Source organism: Heloderma suspectum, chromosome 1, assembly GCF_057233095.1.
Source record: "Heloderma suspectum isolate Gila_16-S chromosome 1, 16-S_ref, whole genome shotgun sequence".
Taxonomy (NCBI): Eukaryota; Metazoa; Chordata; class Lepidosauria; order Squamata; family Helodermatidae; genus Heloderma; species Heloderma suspectum.
The window spans coordinates 409,762,359-409,783,426 of record NC_139458.1 but is presented as its reverse complement, the minus strand read 5'-3'; the positions used below and the strand labels follow the sequence as shown (position 1 = coordinate 409,783,426).

Here is a 21,068-nt window from a genome sequence, read left to right as displayed (position 1 = left end):
ACACGATGAGGTACAGGGCAGCCAAATTCTTGCTTTGGCACAGGCAACAAATAACTCAGGTCAGCTTTCTTCGCTGGGGTCTCAAACAGGAAAACAGTCTTAATTTAAAGTTGTAACATCACTGACAGCGTCAGCCAGCCAGCTACACAGATCTCATTGTTTTTCAAGACAGTTGCTCCAATATCTTCTTTTCTTCTCAATCAGGTTGGGTCTCCCAGCTTACACAGTTTATTGCAGCTTCCAGGAGCATGGCAGTAGCGTGATTTTGGCTTGGCCAGGAACATGCTGTCTGGTTTCTCGGTCTCTTTAGCACACACACTTAGGCAGTGTAACACTGGACACTCAAATCAGTGAGATTTCTTCATTGCAGGGAATCCCACGGCAAAAGCTTAATGGTTACGCTCTTTAGAAATCATATAGCTGATGGTCAGTAGCTACAGGCTCTATGCAATTTTAACACAGTTCAAAGCTAAACACGGTTACCTTGACAGAGATTTTCAATGTGGTCTTTCCACTTTATTCTGCTTTGGGACAGTCTTATGGCACACTTTTTACTCGAAGAGGGGTCTAGCCTGTGCTCTGGGGGCTGATTCTTCACCTTTATTTTCTATTTTTCCTTCATCTTCTGGGTCTTCATTTTCAGTTTCCATTTCTTAGGAATTTCATCTCAATTAGGCGAGGTGATGATGTTGCACAACTCAGAACGTTGTGGGCAATTTTCCTGCCCCCCCTCTCTCGGCGCGCTAGGCTAACAGCTACTTCTTCGGCCTTACACTCTCACGCTCCCACGCTTTGTTAAAAGCCAGACTGTCCTGCAACATTTTTCTAATTAACAGCCTCAGATCTTGTTTTTTTTCCTCTCAGCTCGACCTTGAGCTTTTTGCTGTTTTCTCTTTCTATTCTGAATCTTTTTTAAAAAAAACTTTTTCTTTCTTTGTTTGACATACATCTCAAGGGGGTGCAAGGTTTGCTTCCCCCACCACCCATAGCCTCCCTCTTAAATTGAAGACAGACACAATTAGGGAATGGGAATTGGTCAGTGAGTAAGGGGTCTCACTGGCCGACACAAGAGGATTTTTCACACCACGCACTTTGCTACTGGCCTGGGCACCCGGACGGTCAACGGTATGCTTCAGAAACCGCAGTAGCCACTCACACAATCATCATTCTCTCTACTGCATCCATATGTCCCTGCCACCCACTTTTCCCACTTTTTACCAGAGCGGAAAACGGCTTCCCCAGCTTCCTCAGCTTCCTACTGAGTACTGGCGTGCTGGGTACTGGCGCCCACTCGGGGGTGTGATCAGGCCCCCCTTCTACCCGCAAGGAGTAGGTTCTTTTGTATACGTATACCACCAACACTGACCTTCTTCATGAGGCGGGGCCCTCTTTTTTTCTGCCCAGTGGCCTTTCTCCCTAAAGGCGGGGCCCTCTTTTTCCCATATACTTGCCTTTCTCCTGAAGGCTTCCAATGTGGGTTTCAACTCAATTGCAGCTGCGATACAGGCAGGGCTCAAGTTCCTTCCTACGCTTCCCAAGGTTCTCTTGCTGCTCACTACCGTTTGGGCGATCCCGGTGCAGGCTTTCTCCCATTCACTCGACAAAAAGGTCGGTGGCGTCAAGAAAGGGAGGCATGCGCCGAGCTCGTCTTCCCGGTGCGGCGATCAAGAGCAGGCAACTGCCACCTGTCTGGCTCAGAGCCTGCCACATCCGAGTCACGGCACCATTTATGTTGCAGAACCCAGAGTCAGAGAGACCACGGAGTGAAGGAAAAAGAGATGCTTTATTTAACGCGCGGGCTTAAGGCTGGAATCGTTTCCAAAGAGCCAGAAGCCCCGATTTACATTAGCACATTGGTTTTATAGACATTGTGACACATATGAAACGGCTCCTCCTCCCCCTCCCGCATGGGGTTGCAATCCTCAACATTTCTTCTCTTAGCACTATTGTTTATAATACAAGAACTGGGTTATAGGGTAGCCATGATAAGGAGAGAACAGAAGAGAACAGCAGAGAACAAGATATACAATTGTATGACCTTTGACAAGATAAGGAATTCCTGTGTCTCGTCAGCTTACAACAATATATTCAAGGGAGAAAGAGCTCAGCAAGAACATGAAGCATGAGACTGCAAGAGGCTACTTAGTCTGACCCCCGATATGGCTGCTACACTATACTGTCTAGGTTTGCTATAGCTTTCCTCCCAAGGAGCAAGCGTCTTTTAATTTCATGGCTACAGTCACCGTCTGTGGTGATCTTGGAGCCCAAGAAAATAAAATCTGTCACTGCTTCCATTTCTTCCCCTTCTATATGCCAGGAAGTGATGGGGCCAGATGCCATGATCTTAGTTTTTTTAATGTTGAGTTTCAAACCAGCTTTTGCACTCTCCTCTTTCACCCTCAACAAGAGGCTCTTTAGATCCTCTTCGATTTTTGCCATTAGGGTGGTATCGTCTGCATATCGGAGGTTGTTGATAATTCTCCCAGCAGTCTTAATTCCGACCTGTGATTCATCCAACCCAGCGTTTCTCATGATGTACTGTGCATATAAGTTAAATAAGCAGGGCGACAATATGCAGCCTTGTTGTACTCCTTTCCCAATTTTGAACCACTCGGTTGTTCCATGTCTGGTTCTTACTGTTGCTTCTTGACCCTCGTACAGGTTTTTCAGGGGACAGGTAAGGTGGTCTGGTACTCCCATCTGTTTAAGAATTTGCCACAGTTTGTTGTGATCCACACAATCAAAGGCTTTATTCTCCAATGAAGCAGAAATAGACGTTTTTCTGGAATTCTCTTGCTTTCTCCATGATCTAGCAAACGTTGGTGATTTGATCTCTAGTTCCTCTGCCTCTTCGAAACCCAGCTTGTACTTCCGGCAGTTCTTGGTTCACATACTGCTGAAGCCTAGCTTGTAGGATTTTGAGCATCACCTTGCTGCCATGTGAAATGAGCGCAATTGTACGGTAGTTCGAACACTCTTTGGCATTGCCTTTCTTTGGAACTGGAATGTAAACTGACCTTATCCAGTCTTGTGGCCACTGTTGAGTGTTCCAAATTTGTTTGCATATTGAGTGCAGCACCTGAACAGCATCATCTTTTATTATTTTAAATAGCTCAGCTGGAATACCGTCATCTCCGCTAGCTTTGTTGTTACTAATGCTTCCTAAGGCCCACTTGACTTCACTCTCTAGGATGTCCGGCTCAAGTTCAGTGACCACACTATCATGGCTATCAGGGACATTCAGATCTTTCCTGTATAGTTCTTCTGTATATTCTTTCCACCTCTTCTTATCTGCTTCTGTTAGGTCCCTGCCTTCTTTGTCCTTTACCATGCCCATCGTTGCACAAATGTTCCCTTGATATCTCCGATTTTCTTGAAGAGACCTCTAGTCTTTCCCATTCTGTTGTTTTCCTCGATTTCTTTGCATTGTTCATTTAAGAAGGCCTTCTTGTCCCTCCTTGCTATTCTCTGGAACTCTGCATTCAGTTGGATATATCTTCCCCTTTCTCCCTTGCATTTCGCTTCCCTTCTTTCCTCAGCTACTTGTAAAGCCTCATCAGACAGCCACTTGGCTTTCTTGCATTTCTTTTTCTTTGGGATGGATTGAGTTGCTGCCTCCTGAACAGTGTTACGGACCTCCGTTCATAGTTCCTCAGGCACTCTGTCTATCAGGTCTAATCCCTGAAATCTATTCGTCACCTCCACTGTATATTCATAAGGGATATGATTTAGGTTATATCTGAATGGTTTAGTGGTTTTCCCTATGTTCTTCAATTTAAGCCGAAATTTTGCAAGAAGCAGCTCATGATCTGAGCCACAGTCAGCTCCAGGTCTTGTTTTTACTGACTGTATAGAGCTTCTCCATCTTTGGCTGCAAAGGACATAATCAGTCTGATTTCGATATTGACCATCTGGTGATGTCTAGGTGTAGAGTCGCCTCTTGTGCTGTTGGAAAAGAGTGTTTGCTATGATCAGCGTGTTCGCTTGGCAAAACTCTATTAGCCTTTGTCCTGCTTCATTTTGTACATCAAGGCCATGCTTGCCTGTTATCCCGGTGATTTCTTGACTTCCTACTTTAGCATTCCAATCCCCTATGATGAGAAGGACATCTTTTTTTGTGTGTTAGTTCTAGAAGGTGTTGGAGGTCTTCATAGAACCGATCAACCTCAGCTTCTTCGGCCTCAGTGGTTGGGGCATAGACTTGAATTACTGTGATGTTGAATGGTTTGCCTTGGATTTGTACTGAGATCATTCTATCGTTTTTGAGATTGTGCCCCAGTACTGTTTTTCCCACCCTTTTGTTGACTACGAGTGCTACTCCATTTCTTCTAAGGGATTCTTGCCCACAGTAGTAGATACAATGGTCACCTGAATTAAATTTGCCCATGCTTGTCCATTTTAGTTCGCTGATTCCCAAGATGTCGATGTTCAATCTTGCCATCTCATGTTTGACCACCTCCAGCTTACCTTGATTCATTGATCTTACATTCCAGGTTCTTAAACAATATTGTTCTTTACAGCATCGGATTTTCTTTTCACCACCAGTCACATCCACAGCTGAGTGTCCTTTCGGCTGTGGCCCAGCCGCTTCACTCTTTCTGGTGCTACTTGGAAATACCCTCTGCTCTTCCCCAGTAGTATATTGGACACCTTCTGACCTGAGGGGCTCATCTTCCAGCGTTATATCTTTTAGCCTTGTGATACGTTCCATGGGGTTTTCTTGTTAAGAATACTGGAGTGGGTTGCCATTTTCTTCTCCAGTGGACCACATTTTGTCAGAACTCTCCACCATGACCTGTCCGTCTTGGGTGGCCTTGCACGGCATAGCATATGACTTCACTGAGTTACGCAAGCCCCTTCTCCACAACAAGGCAGTGATCTATGAAGGGGACAAGGGAGGTTACCTGATCCAAAAATGAGATCAGATTCGTCTGGCAGGATTTGTTCTTGACAAATCCATCTTGGATTCGAGTAATCACTGCATTGTTTTCAAGGTGCTTACAGACTGATTGCTTTATCATCTGCTCCAGAATTTTCCCAAGGATTAATGTCAGACTGACTGGTCTATAGTTCCCAGGTTCCTCCTTTTTACCCTTTTTGAAGATAGGGACAACTTTAGCCCTCCTCCAGTCATCTAGCACTTCACCCGTCCTCCATGATTTCTCAAAGAGAATAGACAGTGGTTCTGAGAATTCTTCTGCCAGCTCCTTCATTACTGTAGGATGCAGTTCATCTGGCCCTGGAGATTTGAACTCATTCAAAGTAATTAGGTGTTCCTTGACCACATGCCTATCAATCTCAAGCTGCAATTCTGCCTCTTCAGCCTGTACTTTGCTTTTGCCGGGGCGGGGGGGGGGGGGGTCATAGACCCTCTTTTGGGAGAAGACTGAGCCAAAGTAGGAATTGAGCACTTCGGCCTTTTCTTTGTCATCTGTTATCATTTTGCCATCCTTATTTAAAAGTTGTACCACCATTTCTTTGTCTTTTACTATGCACGTATCTGAAGAAAGTCTTTTTGTTGCTTTTCGCATCCCTCGCTAACCTCAGCTCGTTCTCAGCTTTAGCCTTCCTGATGCCATCCCTGCAATTCTGTGCTACCTGCCTGTACTCTTCCTTTGTAGCTTGGCCTTCCTTACACTTCCTATATGTGTCCTCCTCCTGGTGCTTCCACCAAATGCGGTGAGACAGATAGCTACTAAGGAGAGGGCTTTTTCAGTTGTGGCATCCTGGTTGTAGAATGCCTTCCCCAGAGAGGCTTACCTGATGCCTATGTTGTAGTCTTTTCAGTGCCAGGTGAAGACTTTGTTATTCTCCCAGGCACTTTAGTTCTTCAGTTTTTGTTATTTTTAAATCTATTTTTAAATTTTTACACTCCTGCTGGTTTTTACTTTGGTTTTATACTGAAGTTTGATATTATGTTTTAGTGTGCTTATTTTATGGTTTTAATTGTTGAGAACTGCCTAGACAGCTTCAGCTATTGGATGGTACAGATACTTAATAAAGAAATATTAGTATCATTTTATGAGAATTTAGAAGGGATCAAAATGTATTTATCCAATAATGCAGCAGTACTAGGATATAAGGTTAATTTTCAGATAAGGGATTTGGTGTTCATTGAATTAAGCACAGAAAAGGAAAGTTTGCTATATTGTTTTTGGACCACTTAGTTATCTGTCGGAAATCTTGCACATCATATGGGGCAATATCTGATTACTGTAAGGAAGTGAACTGTGGTGTATAAAATAGATTTGCAGTGGAACACTTCCAAACACCAAGAGTCACCTAGGAAAAGTATTATCTGAAGGGCTGCAGTATTTTCGTACTAGTCCCCCCCCCCCCCTGCAAAGAATCTGTATTTGGGCTGGTGTTACTTTAAATTAATAAGTGATATGGAATCAGGGATAAACAGGAGTAGCCAAATTTGTTGATTATGTCAGATTATACCAGATGATGAAATCCCAAGCAGACTGTGGAAAGCACCAGACAAAATCTCTTTAAAACTCTGTGGATGAACAACAGAACAGTCAGTAAAATTCAATGTAAGTGTGAAGTGATGCACACTGGGACAAAAAATCAGAAGTTGATCAATATGCCGATTTAAATGTAATGTAAACTGGGTATAACTACCCAGAAAAGAGATTTGGGGCCATGGTACATAGTTTACTGAAAAATCAACGCAGTGCTTTGACAGTGAAAAGAACACATTCATTGCTAGAAATTTTTAGGAATGGGATTAAAAACGAAACAGCAACTGCCATGCTATTAATCTATGACAGACATATTCAAGATATTGTATATAGTTAATGGTGGTTCCATATCAAAAGGGATATCAAAGACTTGGTAAAAGTACAGCTAAAGCGATTAAGGAGCTGAAGCTATTTCCCTATTGGAAAAGATAAAGGTATACTATCTTCTTAGTTTAGTGGGGAAAGGGTGGGGGTGGTAAATATTGAGAAACATTTCTATTTGAAGAAGAGTAGGATAGGAATATTCTACCTCAGAAGAAATTGAAATTTCTCACAATAGAACACATGGTCATCCAATAGAGCCAGTATGGTGTAGTGGCAAGAGCGTTGGACTGGGAGCTGGGAGATCCGGGTTCTAGTCCCCACTCGGCCATGGAAGCTCACTGGGTGACTTTGGGCCAGTCACATACTCTCAGCCCAACCTACCTCACAGGGTTGTTGTTGTGAGGATAAAATGGAGAGGAGGAGGATAATGTAAGCCGCCTTGGGTTCCTTGCAAGAGGAATAAAGGCGGGATATAAATGCAATAATAAATAAATAAATAAATAAATAAAATTTATTGACCGTGTTGACAGGTCAGAGAAAAATAGAGCTAGTGTCAAAGTCAGCATGCCTGACTCTCTGTAGTTGACGGAAGGGCAGTATTTACTTATTTTGGTGCCTGGGTGAATTGCCCAGACTCCAAAATGAGCATTTAGAAGGTCCAAATAACCCAGTTCCTTCAGGGGCTTGTCGGACCCTTTGTGCAGCTGATTACTTCATTGGGTGTGGAAAAGGCCTAGAAGCCTCAATGTCTAATGTGCTTCTTAACTGCACATGTATGCCCTTCCCATGCTCACACACTGCTCCCAAGGAATCATGGGATGCTTAAAGGGGCTGATGTGATTCGTAGTAGCACCCTTGTGCAGTAGTATTGAAGCCCCCCCTGTCGCCACTGCAGGATTTCTGGCTGAGCAGAGTGTCTCTATTACTCCCATCACCAATAAGTAGTGCAAAGGGGGCCGGGGGTGGGGCATGGCAGAGAGGGCATGGTATTTCCATGAGTACACAGTTTAGTGGAGATTCAGCCAAGTTGTAACTGACTGCCAGATGGACATCCAGTTTATGAATTGTACTGGTGTGTGCATGTGGCGGGAGGCTGTCCTCTTATCAGTAGATGAAAGAAAGCCCTTCCTCATACAATGCACAATTAATGTGTGGAATTCATTACCCCATATTAATAATATGTAACGTTTCTATAGCTCTTTCGAGTGTTCAAATCGCTTCACATAATTTCTACTTGTTATCCGTACAACAACTTTGTAAGGTAAGTTAGTATATTATCCCCCCGTCCCCATAGTGCAGATGGGGGGACTGAGAGTAGAGGGAGTTGCTCGCCTAAGGCCACCCAGGGAGTTCGTGGAAATGATGAGGTCTGAATCTGGGAATTCCTGATACATAGCTCAGTCTCACTGATGACCACTAGCCTGGATGTGTGTGTGTGTCTGTGTGTGTGTGTGTGAGTGTGTTTTAAGGATCGAGCAAATTCATAGAGAGTGGCTCTGGTAACCTTTGTTGCTAATTCAAACTTTTATGTTGACCATTTATTGTCATTGGAATTATGTAGGGATGAGCTTTTGCCGTCACGTCCTCATGAATGCATAGGAGCGTTTGGGCAGCCAATGCTGGAAACAGAGTAGCGGACTGCATGGATTTTGTCTGATCGACAAAGCAACTCTTTATGTTAATAATAGCGTGCATTACATTTGTTCAAATGGGTGAAACCAGCAGCCATATTTTAACCTGTCCATTTCTAAGGATAGCTAGAACTCCAGCAGTTCAGTGGTGGTTTTGTCCACATGGGTTTGCAGTACACTTTAATCTGTAACTGGATTAACTACTTCATGTGATACGCACATAAACTAATGTTGTTCTAGTTCTTTGAACCGGGAACATCTTCATTCCATTTTCAGCTACAGTTTTCTCTCTTATATGAGTGTTTGCCGCCCTGTTGAAATTTCATTTTCAGTTGCAGTATTAATTAAGTGTTTTAAAATCTGTTAAGTGGTTAAAATAAATATTTTAACACACCTCTTTTCTGTTAGTGAGGGGTATCTTGTTTATGAGATTCCCCTCACAAACAAAAACACATTTAGTATATTTAATATGTGATAATGAGTTGAATTGATAATTGTACATGAACAGATTAATCATGTGGATTATTAAGTGCTTTCAGCATTACTTGTAAAGAAATAGCCCTAAGCATGTTGGAAATTACAGTAATCTTCGTGGTTTTCAATTTATTATCCTCTGCTGCCCTCTACAGGTCCAATGATGTAGATCTTTGGAGCAAGGTAAGTGAAGAAAGTAAAACTTGAAATGGTTTGGACACAAAATACTTGCAAAGGTACAATAAATAGAAACACTTATGCAACATGTGTTATATTGGGACTTGATTCATGAGCACTTTTAACTCCTATTGATCTCAGTGAAGAAAATTAAATATGTGCTTAACTCCCCCCCCCCCCTAAAGTGTACCCATAGGTTGTTGAGACATGCTTTGGTAGACGGAGGCTTGGGCTGTAGCTTCACATCAATACAGAAATGCCATACAGTGGGTGAGATCCAGCCTGTACTCCATGCAAGTAGGGATGCTTTGTGAGTGCTACTCTGGAACCCACTCACCTTGGTAAGGGAGTGAGCTGGTTTGGTTCAAGCCACCGTGGCTTGTTGTGAGCTGTGGTGCGTGCTGACGGATGCTGGGCATGATTTGCATTGATGTGTCATCCAAACCTGGGCAACATGGCTTCTTAGAGGGTTAAACAACCCTCAAATAACCCATGGGCTGTTCTAGGTTTATTTGAGAGTCGTTTAACCCTCCAGCAACCCATGCCTCCCAGGTTCAGACAACATGATAAGCTGTAGCCAGGCAGTGATTATGCAGATCGTTCCCAGCATGCACCACAGCTCACAACAGCTTGTTTTGATTATGCGAACCAGGTCAGTCTGGGGAACTGCTGCTTGAAGAGGGTTGCTTAAAGGGCCCTGTGTGAATGGATCAGCCACTCATGTGAGCTTGGATCTCTGCTCATATGATTGTCTTTATTGTTGTTCAGTCGTTAAGTCATGTCCAACTCTTCGTGACCCCATGGACCATGGCACGCCAGGCCTTCCTGTCCTCCGCTCTCTCCCAGAGTGTGCTCAAGTTCATATTCATTGCATCGGTTATGCTATCTAGCCATCGCGTCCTCTGCTGTCCCTTTCTCCTTTTGCTTACTAATTTGTAATTTTGTGTAAAAGGTGGATAAGGAGAGTCAGCTCTGGCTCATTTCTTTGGCAGAAAGCCCAAAGTAATTCCTATATTGTAACCATTTAAATTTCCAAGATAGCAGCATATAAGATAACCAAATACCGGATGAAGTATTTCATGAGAATATCCAAACTCCTTTCTACGTCACATATTTTAAAGTATTTAAAAAGATAATAAAGTGGTGGTGGCGATAGGAAGTTTGTACTAAAACGTGTTTGGGGGGCATTGTTCTTATGAGCATCACATTACCAAATTGGATTTGGAAAATATGCTTTATACCATGTTATAATAGCAGTACATTGCATGTATTTCAGCATGCCTTATTATACTATCTATCTTCTTGGATATGGAAAGAGGGGATTATTTTTCCAAAACGTTGTTTGTTTCTTTGTTGTTTCAGATAGTCTTTTTAATATTTAAATACCGTTTGGGGTTTTTTGCCCATCCTGGATTGTGATGTTTTGCAGAGCTCCGCCTGTGGTGCTTGCTGAGCCAAAGTGTTTGCTAAGTTCAGAAATGGGTCACATTTATAATTGCAGACAGATTGAGCTGGTTGGCATGATCAAAATAAGCCATGCAGCTTGTGCCGGCTGCGATCTCCATAATTACTGCCTGGGTGTGGCATCCATCCAACAAGCCATGCTGCCCATGTTCAGACAACAGGACAAGCCATGTCTGGCACATGCCGCAATTTAAGTCATTATCGCTTATTTTGATCATGCAAACCAGGTCATTTACTGACATTGCAAGATAGCATTGTAATTATGCAGCTTATAATAAAGTGACTGTGCATGTTATGTCCTCTGTTGCAAACATTGCTTCTCTTGCTACTTTTGTTAATAATTATTTAATTTTGTTAGAAACAGGGCATACTTTTATGTAGACTTCATTCATCTTGTTGGAAAGCCTAGGGAGAGAGGGAAAAATCCAAGCCAGTATTGTAATTGCCTGCAGGTTATTTTCTTAGTGAAAGTGAATGTGGTAGGAATGCATCGTATAGAACAGCAGGTTCTGGCCTTGTTTAAACTTTCCAAGTGAAGTTGAGACTCTTTCCCAGCTTAAAACAGATAATAGCCTGGTTTGCCCATAACGACAACCCAGAGTACAGGTTGAGTATAGCTTATTGTTGAATCGTGGATTATTGTTGAATCATGGGTTGTTGTTGAATTGTGGGCTATCGTTACATGCAAACCCTGCACTATGGTTTAACTGTGGGTTGTTAACTGTGAACAACCCAGGAAGAGAACCCACTGTTTGTTTTCGGGTTGTGAACTCTGGGTTGTTCGCAGTTAACTTACTGCAGGGTCTGCATCTAATGACAACCCACGATGCAACAACAACCTACGATGCAACAACAACCCACGGTTCAACAGCAATCCATACTCTAGATTGTCGTTACGTGCAAATCAGGTCAATATGAATTCTCAAGTGTCCTTTTTAAAGCTTTGGCATGGTAGGAAGTAAAAAAATTCACAAAACTCAGACATCCAGGGTATCGTGAACCTAAGATTTTAAATAGCCATTCTCCTCAAGCAAGGGTGTTTGTTGCGCAAGTAGGTCTTGTACATGTAGTTCCTGAGGCAGAAAAGCTCTATTCACAGACATAGCTGGTGAGAGGAAGTAATCAGCACTATTGCTGACAATCTCACTGGATGTTCTGGGATAGACACTGTGGTTTGCACAGATGTGGAACAGCCAGATCATAACCAGTGTATAATGGGTACAAGTAACTTTTCCCAAACAAAATAACGTGCGTAAACATTAATGGGAAAGCTGTTTGTTTCAGGGGAGTGGGTGGTTTTAGGGAATGAATTAATGTCTGCAACAGTTGCAGGGGGTGGGGAGAGAAACATAGTCTCTTGCTTCAAAGTTTCGTATGCCAAAGTGGGCCACTGTCAAAATTAGTTAGGTATTTAGAGGCTTCGTCTCTTTATACTACTGGGCAGTATAAAAACAAAATAAATAAATATTATCCTGAAATCTTACCAAAAATTGGGAAGCTACTCTGGATGTAGTAAACACCATTGGTATGGCCATCCAGAATGTGTTCTACGATGCAGTCCTATCCATTTTTACTTGGAAATAACTCCTACACTTTTCAGCAGGGCTTAATCCCTTGTACTTGTGTTTAGGAGTGCAGCCTGACAGAGCAATCCTAACCGCTAGATCTCCCAGCTGAAGGTGGGTTAGAATGGGGTGGGCCTCTCCAATGGGGGAGTGTCTCTCCCCCCACTCCCCAGCAACCTAGTTCAGCCTTTCGAAAGCTCCACTGATGGACAGCTATTGCCAGCTGTGTTCCTGCAGGTGGTTGCAATTCTGAGCCCCTGAAACAGGGCAGGGATGGGGCAAAGCTGTTCCATTCCCAATCTGGAGCTGGCATAGCTAGTTTAACTCCCTCCCCCCTTGCTTCCAGTGTGGGGGAATTTAAAATGAAAGGATCTACCAGGCTGACAAGTCCAGCAAAACTGCCCCCCTCACAGACCTTCCACCCTGAGCAGCATGAGCCAGCAGGGCTTGGGATGATCCGCTGCTCTGGTTTCCCTGGCCACACTTAGGATTGCGTTGTTGCTATTTTTTGCTATTAGCAACTAGTAGCAAAAATTAACTATTTTTCTTTAAAGCCAGATTCTTAGCAGGCTGTATTATACACAGTATCACTTCCTTTTAAAAAACTATTTAAAAATAATATAGAGAAACCTCATGGGCCCTTAATGTTAATGTTCCCTGCCCCCACGGCAGTGGTTAATGCTTGCTCTAAGCAGTTCTTCCCCTAATGATCACTAATGTGGGTAGGATCCATGTACAGAATCATGGACTTTCTTATTTCTGTACTTCAGTATATATATTGGTATGTAGAGCATATATATAAACCATATTGGGGGTGGGGGGGAGCTTTCCTTTTAAAAAAAAGTGAATTGCTATGATGTGGCGTCGAATAATACCTTAGTGGAGAGATGCTTTATTATTTGTAGAATTCAATTTCAGATACTATTTGCCCTTGCTTGCTTCTCTTGGCTGCAATGTACGATTATTCTGTCTTACCAGATAACAGAACTGTTGTACAAGGATGGACGTTATTGCCAGACGCCTCCAGGACCAGCTGGTAGAGTTTCAATTTCTATGATTGTAACTTATCCACAAATCCGTTCTTCTGTGTAATGATGGGCTTGAGGGATTACAACCGTAAACACTGATTACTTCTTTTTGAAAGTGAAATTTGAAAACATGTTGGGTAAAATCTTCATCCAGATGATCACAGTATATTTTATGGGATCCATGCATTTTTATTAGGTTTCCCCCCCCCATTTTTAATTGAAAATGTTTTTTTGTTCTTAAAAATGTTCACATATTAAGTAAAATAAAAAAGATCACAACGTTGTTAATAGAATCAAAGCATTTAAGTAAATGTTTTGCAAGTGCAAGCAAATTTCTCTGTATTACAGAAAGCTATTAAATGTTTTTTAAAGCTACTAAAATAAACATTTTAATAGCTTTTTGTAATATTTTAGAATGGCATTTCATGTCACAAATATGTTACTTTGGAACAAACTGACTTAAGATCTGTTTGAACATTCTTTAAAAAATACTGAAGAGAATACAGTACATGTCTCTATGTGGTTCTCTTGCCGAAAAGCTCATTAGTTCTTCGTGATGCTCCTATACATTTTATGCTTGAGTGCCAAAGAAAATTAGTGCTGTTAGCTATACAGCATCTTTTGTTAATCTTGATTTTCATTGGCTAATAAGCAGCTCTCCACAGGATTATTGGATCTGGTTGTTAAAAATCATTTAATACTCTTTCTTGTGTTCGTGTTCACTTGCTAGCTGCAGTAAACATTGTAAATAATGTGAAATATACAGAGCTGTGTACACGACGCTTTGGAAGCTCTCTTTATTTCCTTTTGAATAAATGACAAAATATTTATGGCAACTATTTTGGGGTAGTGGGCAGGAGAGTGAGGGAGAGGCCTTGGGCAGTACTGCTTCTGTCACACAGTAGTGGAAAAAAATAGATTGAAGGAAGATTCTGTACTGAAAAGCTGTCACCGGGTTTGAAAATAATTAATATTCCTTTCACTCACCAGTTAGATATGTGCTCCCAAACCACATAATCTCTATGCCTCAGTGATCATTGTTGCCATTTCAGAGCCTCTCATCAGGGTGACATCTCACACCAAAATGATTTCTTATAAATTAATCTTGATAACATGACAGTGTCAGTAATTTTAGTGGAATGCTTTCTCTTGGGTTTTTTTTCCCCCACAGAAGCTGTTGGCTATTTTCTTTATAGCTTGATTGACAGCATGAGTGACTTAGAGGTACAGGCCAAGGAGGAGCAGTTGAGACAATACTTCCATCAGCTGAAGAAGATGGTACCATTTCATTTTTTGCTACATAATGCCTGTCCTGCCTGACATGTAACTATTAGATTTGAAATTGCAGCTTTTAAGTACAACCAGACCACTTCTCAATGACATGCAAGTGCTGGAGACTTAAATTATGTCTGAAATTTGTCTAACAGAAATTATCTCAGTTAGATTGTGTTTTTAAAACTCATGTAATTTTCTCCACCTCTTGGTATAGAATATAGTAATCCCTCCTAACATCTTCAGAGGTATTCGCAACCTACTGGACAACCGCCACGTTCCCGAATTAATTAAGGTCTGTAGTAGTAAATTAACTATTGTCTTTATGAATATGAAATACAAGTATATACTTCCTATAGATACAGTTATCTTATGATAAATATTTCTAATCTTTAAAAACATGTTAACCTTACCCTTTTTTATTTAATTTGGAAGAATATTTGTTTTAGGCAGAATTTTAAAGCTCTAAATATGAGGATAAAATAGGAGGGAACAGGGAGACTCCTATATCTTAACAGTAACATTGCTGAAACATTCATTTTTTCGATTTTGTAACTAATTTATCATTTGGTGTTTATATTCAAATATATTCTTACACATATATTGTATTTTAGGATGCAATTTTATTGACTGACAGAGAAAAGTTATCGCAAGGAGAATTATCAAAAGTATGTACACTGGCAACTATCTAGCTTTCTTTGCTAATCAAATAATTTTTGTATACAGCAAGTATACTTGGCTTTCAAGGTATCTATTTTACTGTGCAGTTGATGTTGCTTCAGTCTTTTTCTAAAATGAGTGCTAGTGTTAATAGCACTGAAAACATATGTTGGTGAGAATATCTTGTGGGTAGTCTTGGCATTTCCACAAACTGGTTCAAAGACCTGAGATGCTTGTCAGCTGTGACTTCGTTCCTCATTTTAAAAATAGAGCTATTCACAGGGATGGTTTATGCCACACTGGACAGGAAGAGGAGGATGCACAAATCGGTGTGCCCTCACTGCTATTCAGTACTTATTAATGGGTAATATCCTACAGTGCTTGGGAGCTCACTGTAGTGACTGTTGGTGCAACAGGGCCGTCACACTTCTAAAAATAATCCAAAGCTAGCATTTCTGCTCATTTCTGGAACAGGTCAGATCAGCGGAGCTTGCAGAAGGGGGCTCTACTGACTGCCCCGATCTGGAAATGAGTGGTTTTGGAGTTGTTATTAGGAGCAAAAAAGCCCCATGACACAAGTGGTCACTCCTGCAAGCACAGTGGAATCAGCAGAGGCAGAGCGACCCTTTTGAGTACTACCCTATGTATGCAAAGACCTAAGCAAGGGCGGGGGGCTCCCCACCAAATGGGGAAGCCTCTTTTAGAGGTTCTGGGCAATACGAGTCCTAGACAGTCACAAATGCAGTTCTAAGGGTTTTAGTAAATGTTGTGCCTTCCTGCAAAATTCTCATGCCTCAAAGTTGTTCTTTGGACTTGTACTCACAGTTGGGTGAGGGGAAAGACACCAAAGAAAGTGTGGCATTAGGGTGTCCTTCTGTTCCTAGTGTATGCAAACTTGAAATATTAAAAACAACCCTACAATGGATTTTAATTCTCACCGAAAACTTACCGAGAATGTATAGTCTAGCTTGCACGCGTCTTCAATCCACCCCACCTCCCCGTTAAAACATTCTAAAAGACCATTTGTATTATTTTGGTGTCTTCCTATCCTGTTGTCATAGTTCACTTTCCTATCCTGTTGTCATAGTTCACTGGATTTCAGGCATCTGATTTGGAGGAGAAACTTGAACAACTAAAAGCTGAGAATCAACCTGTTGGAGATGTTCTAAAACAGCTTATATACGTTCTGTGTGCAGAAGAGGTAACTTTGAAAAGATTTGTGTTGCATTGCTAGCATTTGATTATATATAAATGAATTGTAATAACCTTTCTGTATATAACAGCATCAGTGTACATGGCACTTTACAGGATAACCCAAGTAAAAGACAAGTCCCTGCCCCAGGGAGCTTGCCATCTAATGTAGAGGGAGGGAGGGTGTTAGAGAAAGAGTTATAAGTAAAGGTAATCTGAGATAAATGTGAGCAAATGCAGTTTTATGTACTTAAGGTTCGTTGTAGATGGGGTTTTGGTGTAGGTAAGGAAGGGAATATATCCAGTTTTATGGATTCAGTTTTGGCCCTTGTAAATCATACTGAAGTACAAAAAAGCAATTAGAGCAAAAAGTCAACTCATTTCAGTTACCTCTTGAATGGCATGTTTGTGGATTGCTCTGGTCTGTGAATGGTTATCTGCAAAGTGAATGATAGTAACAGCTGTGAAAGGTTTATCATACATGCCAAATGTCCTTTCAAGCCACGGCTCTGGTCTCTTACATCTAGATTGTCAGGCAACTGATACATGCATAGTCATTTGCAAGTCAAATATAACAAGGTGGTTAATGTGAGGATTGAAATTCCATTTTCCTGCTGGAGAAAAGCTTTCTGAGATAAAGAGGCTCTTGCCTTCATCAGCAGGCATCCAGCTGTAGTTCATATTTTTGTGTAGATCTGCAATTTGCTGTGTATTCTCAGACTTTGGTCCAATTTTGTATTTGCGTTGTGTGGCTGTAATGTCCATGATTTTATAGCAAACTAGAATATAGTTAACTTTATAGCTTGTATTCTGTAATGGACTGTGGTCTGACTTCTTTTCATTACATGATACATGAATGATGATAGCAGAAGCTTTAACATGACCTCATTTCATAGGCATTAGAAACATCACTGTATTATGATATACAGCCAAGCACCCTTTCTTAAGAAAAAGATACGGAAATGCTTGCTTGGTTTAAAAGTTTGACACTATTCCTCCCCTACCCCCTCGAGGTTAAAATAAAACTATGGAGTTCTAACTGAATGTGAACGTTAACATATTTAAGCATATCTGAGATGTCCACCACATAGACTAGTCATGTAACAAAGGTTTAGACTGGGCAAGTTACAGCTACTTTCTAATATATTTTCTTTTGCAAATGTAAAGCACAAGAGCTTTTTATTTATTTATTTATTTATTAAATTTATTAATCGCCCATCTGACTGGTCACCCAGCCACTCTGGGCGATGTACAACCCACCATAAAACAATTTAAAACAATAAAATTTTACCATAACATTTTTTTTTTAAATACCCTAGCCCACCCCAAATGCCTGCCTGAACAACCACGTTTTTAATGCACGACGGAAGCTCACTAAAGAGGGGGCATGACGGAGTTCCCTAGGGAGGGAGTTCCACAGAGTGGGGGCCACCACAGAGAAGGCCCTCTCCCTCGTCCCCACCAGTCTAGCTGTCCTGGCTGATGGGACAGAGAGAAGGCCATCCGAGGCTGATCTTGTTAAGCGGCCTGTCTGGTGTTGCTGGAGGCGCTCCTTAAGATAGGCTGGGCCGGAACCATATAGGGTTTTAAAGGTCAAAACCAACACCTTGAATTTGGCCCGGAAAACAACTGGTAACCAGTGCAACTCCTTCAGCACTGGAGTGATGTGATCTCGCTGGCGGCTGCCTTTAATCAGGCGAGCTGCCGCGTTCTGTACCAGCTGCAGTTTCCGAACCGTCTTCAAGGGTAACCCCACGTAGAGCGCATTACAGTAGTCTAAACGAGAGGAGACCAGGGCATGTACTACCGATGGGAGCAGATGATCGGGAAGGAAGGGGCGCAGCCGCCGTATCAGATGGAGTTGATACAGTGCTGTCCGGCTCACAGCTGACACCTGAGCCTCCATGGACAGCTGGGAGTCCAAAATGACCCCCAGGCTGCGGACCTGGTCTTTCAAGGGTAGCCGTACCCCATTCAACACCAGGTCAACATCCCCCAGCCTCCTCTTGTCTCCCACCAAAAGTACCTCGGTCTTGTCAGGGTTCAGCTTCAGCTTATTCCTCCCCATCCAGCCACTCACCATCTCCAGACATTTGGACAGGGATTCTACGGCCAACCTTGGTGAAGATTTGAATGAGAGGTAGAGCTGCGTGTCATCCGCATATTGATGACACTGCACCCCAAACCTCCTGATGATAGCCCCCAGTGGCTTCACATAGATGTTAAATAGCATCGGGGAGAGGATGGAACCCTGTGGCACCCCACAAGTAAGTGGCCACGGGTCCGAAACCTCCTCTCCCAGTGCTACCCTCTGGTACCTGCCGGAGAGGAAGGAACGGAACCACCGCAATACAGTGTCTCCAATGCCCAACCCCTCCAGGCGGTGCAGGCGGATACCGTGGTCAACAGTATCAAAAGCCGCTGAGAGGTCGAGGAGAACAAGGAAGGAGCATTCACCCCTATCCAGAGCCCTCCTCATATCATCCACCAAGGCGACCAAGGCCGTTTCTGTCCCATGCCCAGGCCTGAAGCCCGACTGAAATGGGTCTAGATAATCAGTTTCTTCCAAGTGTGCCTTCAACTGCACCGCCACCACCTGCTCAATCACCTTGCCCAAAAATGGCAGATTTGAGACTGGGCGAAAGTTGTTCAGAACTTGAGGATCCAAGGAGGGCTTCTTTAAGAGCGGTCTTATCACTGCCTCCTTGAGGGCTGATGGCATCACTCCCTCCTCAAGGGAGGCGTTCACCACCGCCTTGATCCCCTCACCCAGTCTCTCTCTGCAGCTCATAATGAGCCAAGATGGGCAAGGATCAAGTAAGCAGGTGGTCGGCCTTACAGATGAAAGCCTTACAGATGAAATTTTAAGAAGAAACACATAGGGATGTCGCGAGGGTCCAGCTGGGGCTCGAAGCCTGTGAGAAATCACCAGTTCAGCCCCCTGGAGGCCAGTCCACGAATCCCTGCGCTTGTCTGGCTTGGTGCACGCTGAGCCAGGCAAGCGTGCGGCCACCCACTTCCGTGCTGAGGTGCCATTTTGCAGGGAAATGGCGGCTCGTCCTTGTTTGTAAACATCCATATGCCCAAATGGTGGCTGTAAAGGGTCCATTTATGCAAGTTTACAAGCATAAATGGTCCATTTACACCTGTAAACTTTCATAAATGGTCACTATAGCTGCTATTTGCGCAAATGGACATTTATGAGCAAGGATGAGCTGCTATTTTTTCTGCAAAATGGAAGCTCAGCAAGGAAGTGGACAGCCGCACACGACTCACCAGGTGCTCGCAGACTGCACAGTGGCTCACTCAGCACAGTGAACAGGAGCGGCTGGGCAGCAGAGGTCCGGCAAGTGGCTTGTGTCCTGGACCACGGTGAGTTCACCCTTCCCTAGTAGCACAGAGGCTATAAATACATAGCTAAATGTAGTTTCACAGCAAATGCTGGAATACAAAATGTCATGTGGAGTTTTCTGTTCTAGTTCATACCTTTTGCTTAATGCTCCTTCTAGAACATGCAGAAAGCCCTTGAAGTGAAAGCCAAATACGAAACGGACATGACTGTTGGTGGCTATGCAAGCTTAATAAATTTGTGCTGTCGACATGATAATGTAGAGGAGGCAATGAACCTGAAAGAAGAACTGTAAGTACACCGGCACTGAAAGATGTCACAGAGATTTATGCTGATACACAGACCTTATTGAATTAAGTAGGTTGAGTATTAAACCCCCCTCATACATTTTTAATTAGCTTTTCCCCTGATAAAAATATTTTGCAGAAATTCAAGATTGGTTGTAACAAGTTGTCATGATTACATAATCACTTTTGAACACACATATTTGTTAGAGGTGCTCTATGCATCAGTTTCTGATAGGGTCTTAGCAGCCACCTTGGCATTCAGTTGTGGTTTCTGAGGTGAGTAATATATCCGCAATACAGTGGGTTACAGCGCTTGTAAGTGACATTACATTTTAATATCTGTCTGCAAGCATTACCTTTTAAAGTCTCTGATTTCTGATATAATATCTTCGTTGTGAATATTAGCTCCCAGTTAAAACTTGTAATGCCCGGTTTGTCAAGCAGCAAAGTATTTTACATATCCCCATTTTTTCTGTTTACCCTCTCTAGTTTTATTTCTTTGATTTTAATGTTAATTTTTTAAGGGTTATAAATGTGGGGTTCTGCTCTTTTGGCATCATGTTGGCCTGGGCAACATATAGTTGTGGCATTAAGCAAATGGGCATAAGCTGTAGGATTGTGTGTCACATCCATCCCAACCCTTTATGAAATTTCCCTAAATGCATGCATGCACATGAACAGTATTACTCCTGCTAGTCCAGGTTAAAATGAACTCTGGAACATTCCTAGACTTTTTTTTTTAGAATGCTCTTTTAATTAGATTCCTAAATCTTGGTTATGTTGTCCCTCTGCTCCTGGCCATTGGAACATCAGTTTCAAGATCTCAACTGAATTCTGGTCTTGGATGCACATAGGTCATAGCAACAGTCAGATGATTTCCATATTGCCAAGTAGCACCCATCAGATGTTTCTTAGAATGCTGTAGTTGCTTGAGCAAATATTTGAGAGTTTTTCATTATAAGGGATCATCCCTTCAACTTGCTCATAGAGGATCCTGTGGAGAGCATTTGCTCAGTCTTTTTTGAGCTTACAAGATTAGCTACAAGTTAATTGCCTAGATTCAATGTTTTTACATGTATTCATCTGAAAAAATCACTCCAGAACCACTCTCACCAGCAAGAGGGCTAAATGATACAATGCGACTGGACCTTAAGAGTTACATAAGACAACGCACTTGCA

The 21,068-nt window shown here is 42.4% G+C and overlaps 1 protein-coding gene across 3 annotated transcripts in view; it reads left to right on the top strand.

The window, feature by feature from the left end:
• The window catches only part of LRPPRC (leucine rich pentatricopeptide repeat containing), a 158,614-nt gene that overhangs the window by 62,110 nt on the left and 75,436 nt on the right, over window positions 1-21,068 (top strand). For all 3 annotated transcript variants that reach the window (XM_084828952.1, XM_084828950.1, XM_084828951.1), the window contains 7 exons: window positions 9,052-9,079; window positions 13,081-13,138; window positions 14,302-14,408; window positions 14,620-14,697; window positions 15,017-15,070; window positions 16,150-16,263; window positions 19,763-19,893. In XM_084828952.1, coding sequence (XP_084685078.1) covers window positions 9,052-9,079; window positions 13,081-13,138; window positions 14,302-14,408; window positions 14,620-14,697; window positions 15,017-15,070; window positions 16,150-16,263; window positions 19,763-19,893 — 570 coding nt within the window. The remainder of the gene's footprint in view (window positions 1-9,051; window positions 9,080-13,080; window positions 13,139-14,301; window positions 14,409-14,619; window positions 14,698-15,016; window positions 15,071-16,149; window positions 16,264-19,762; window positions 19,894-21,068) is intronic.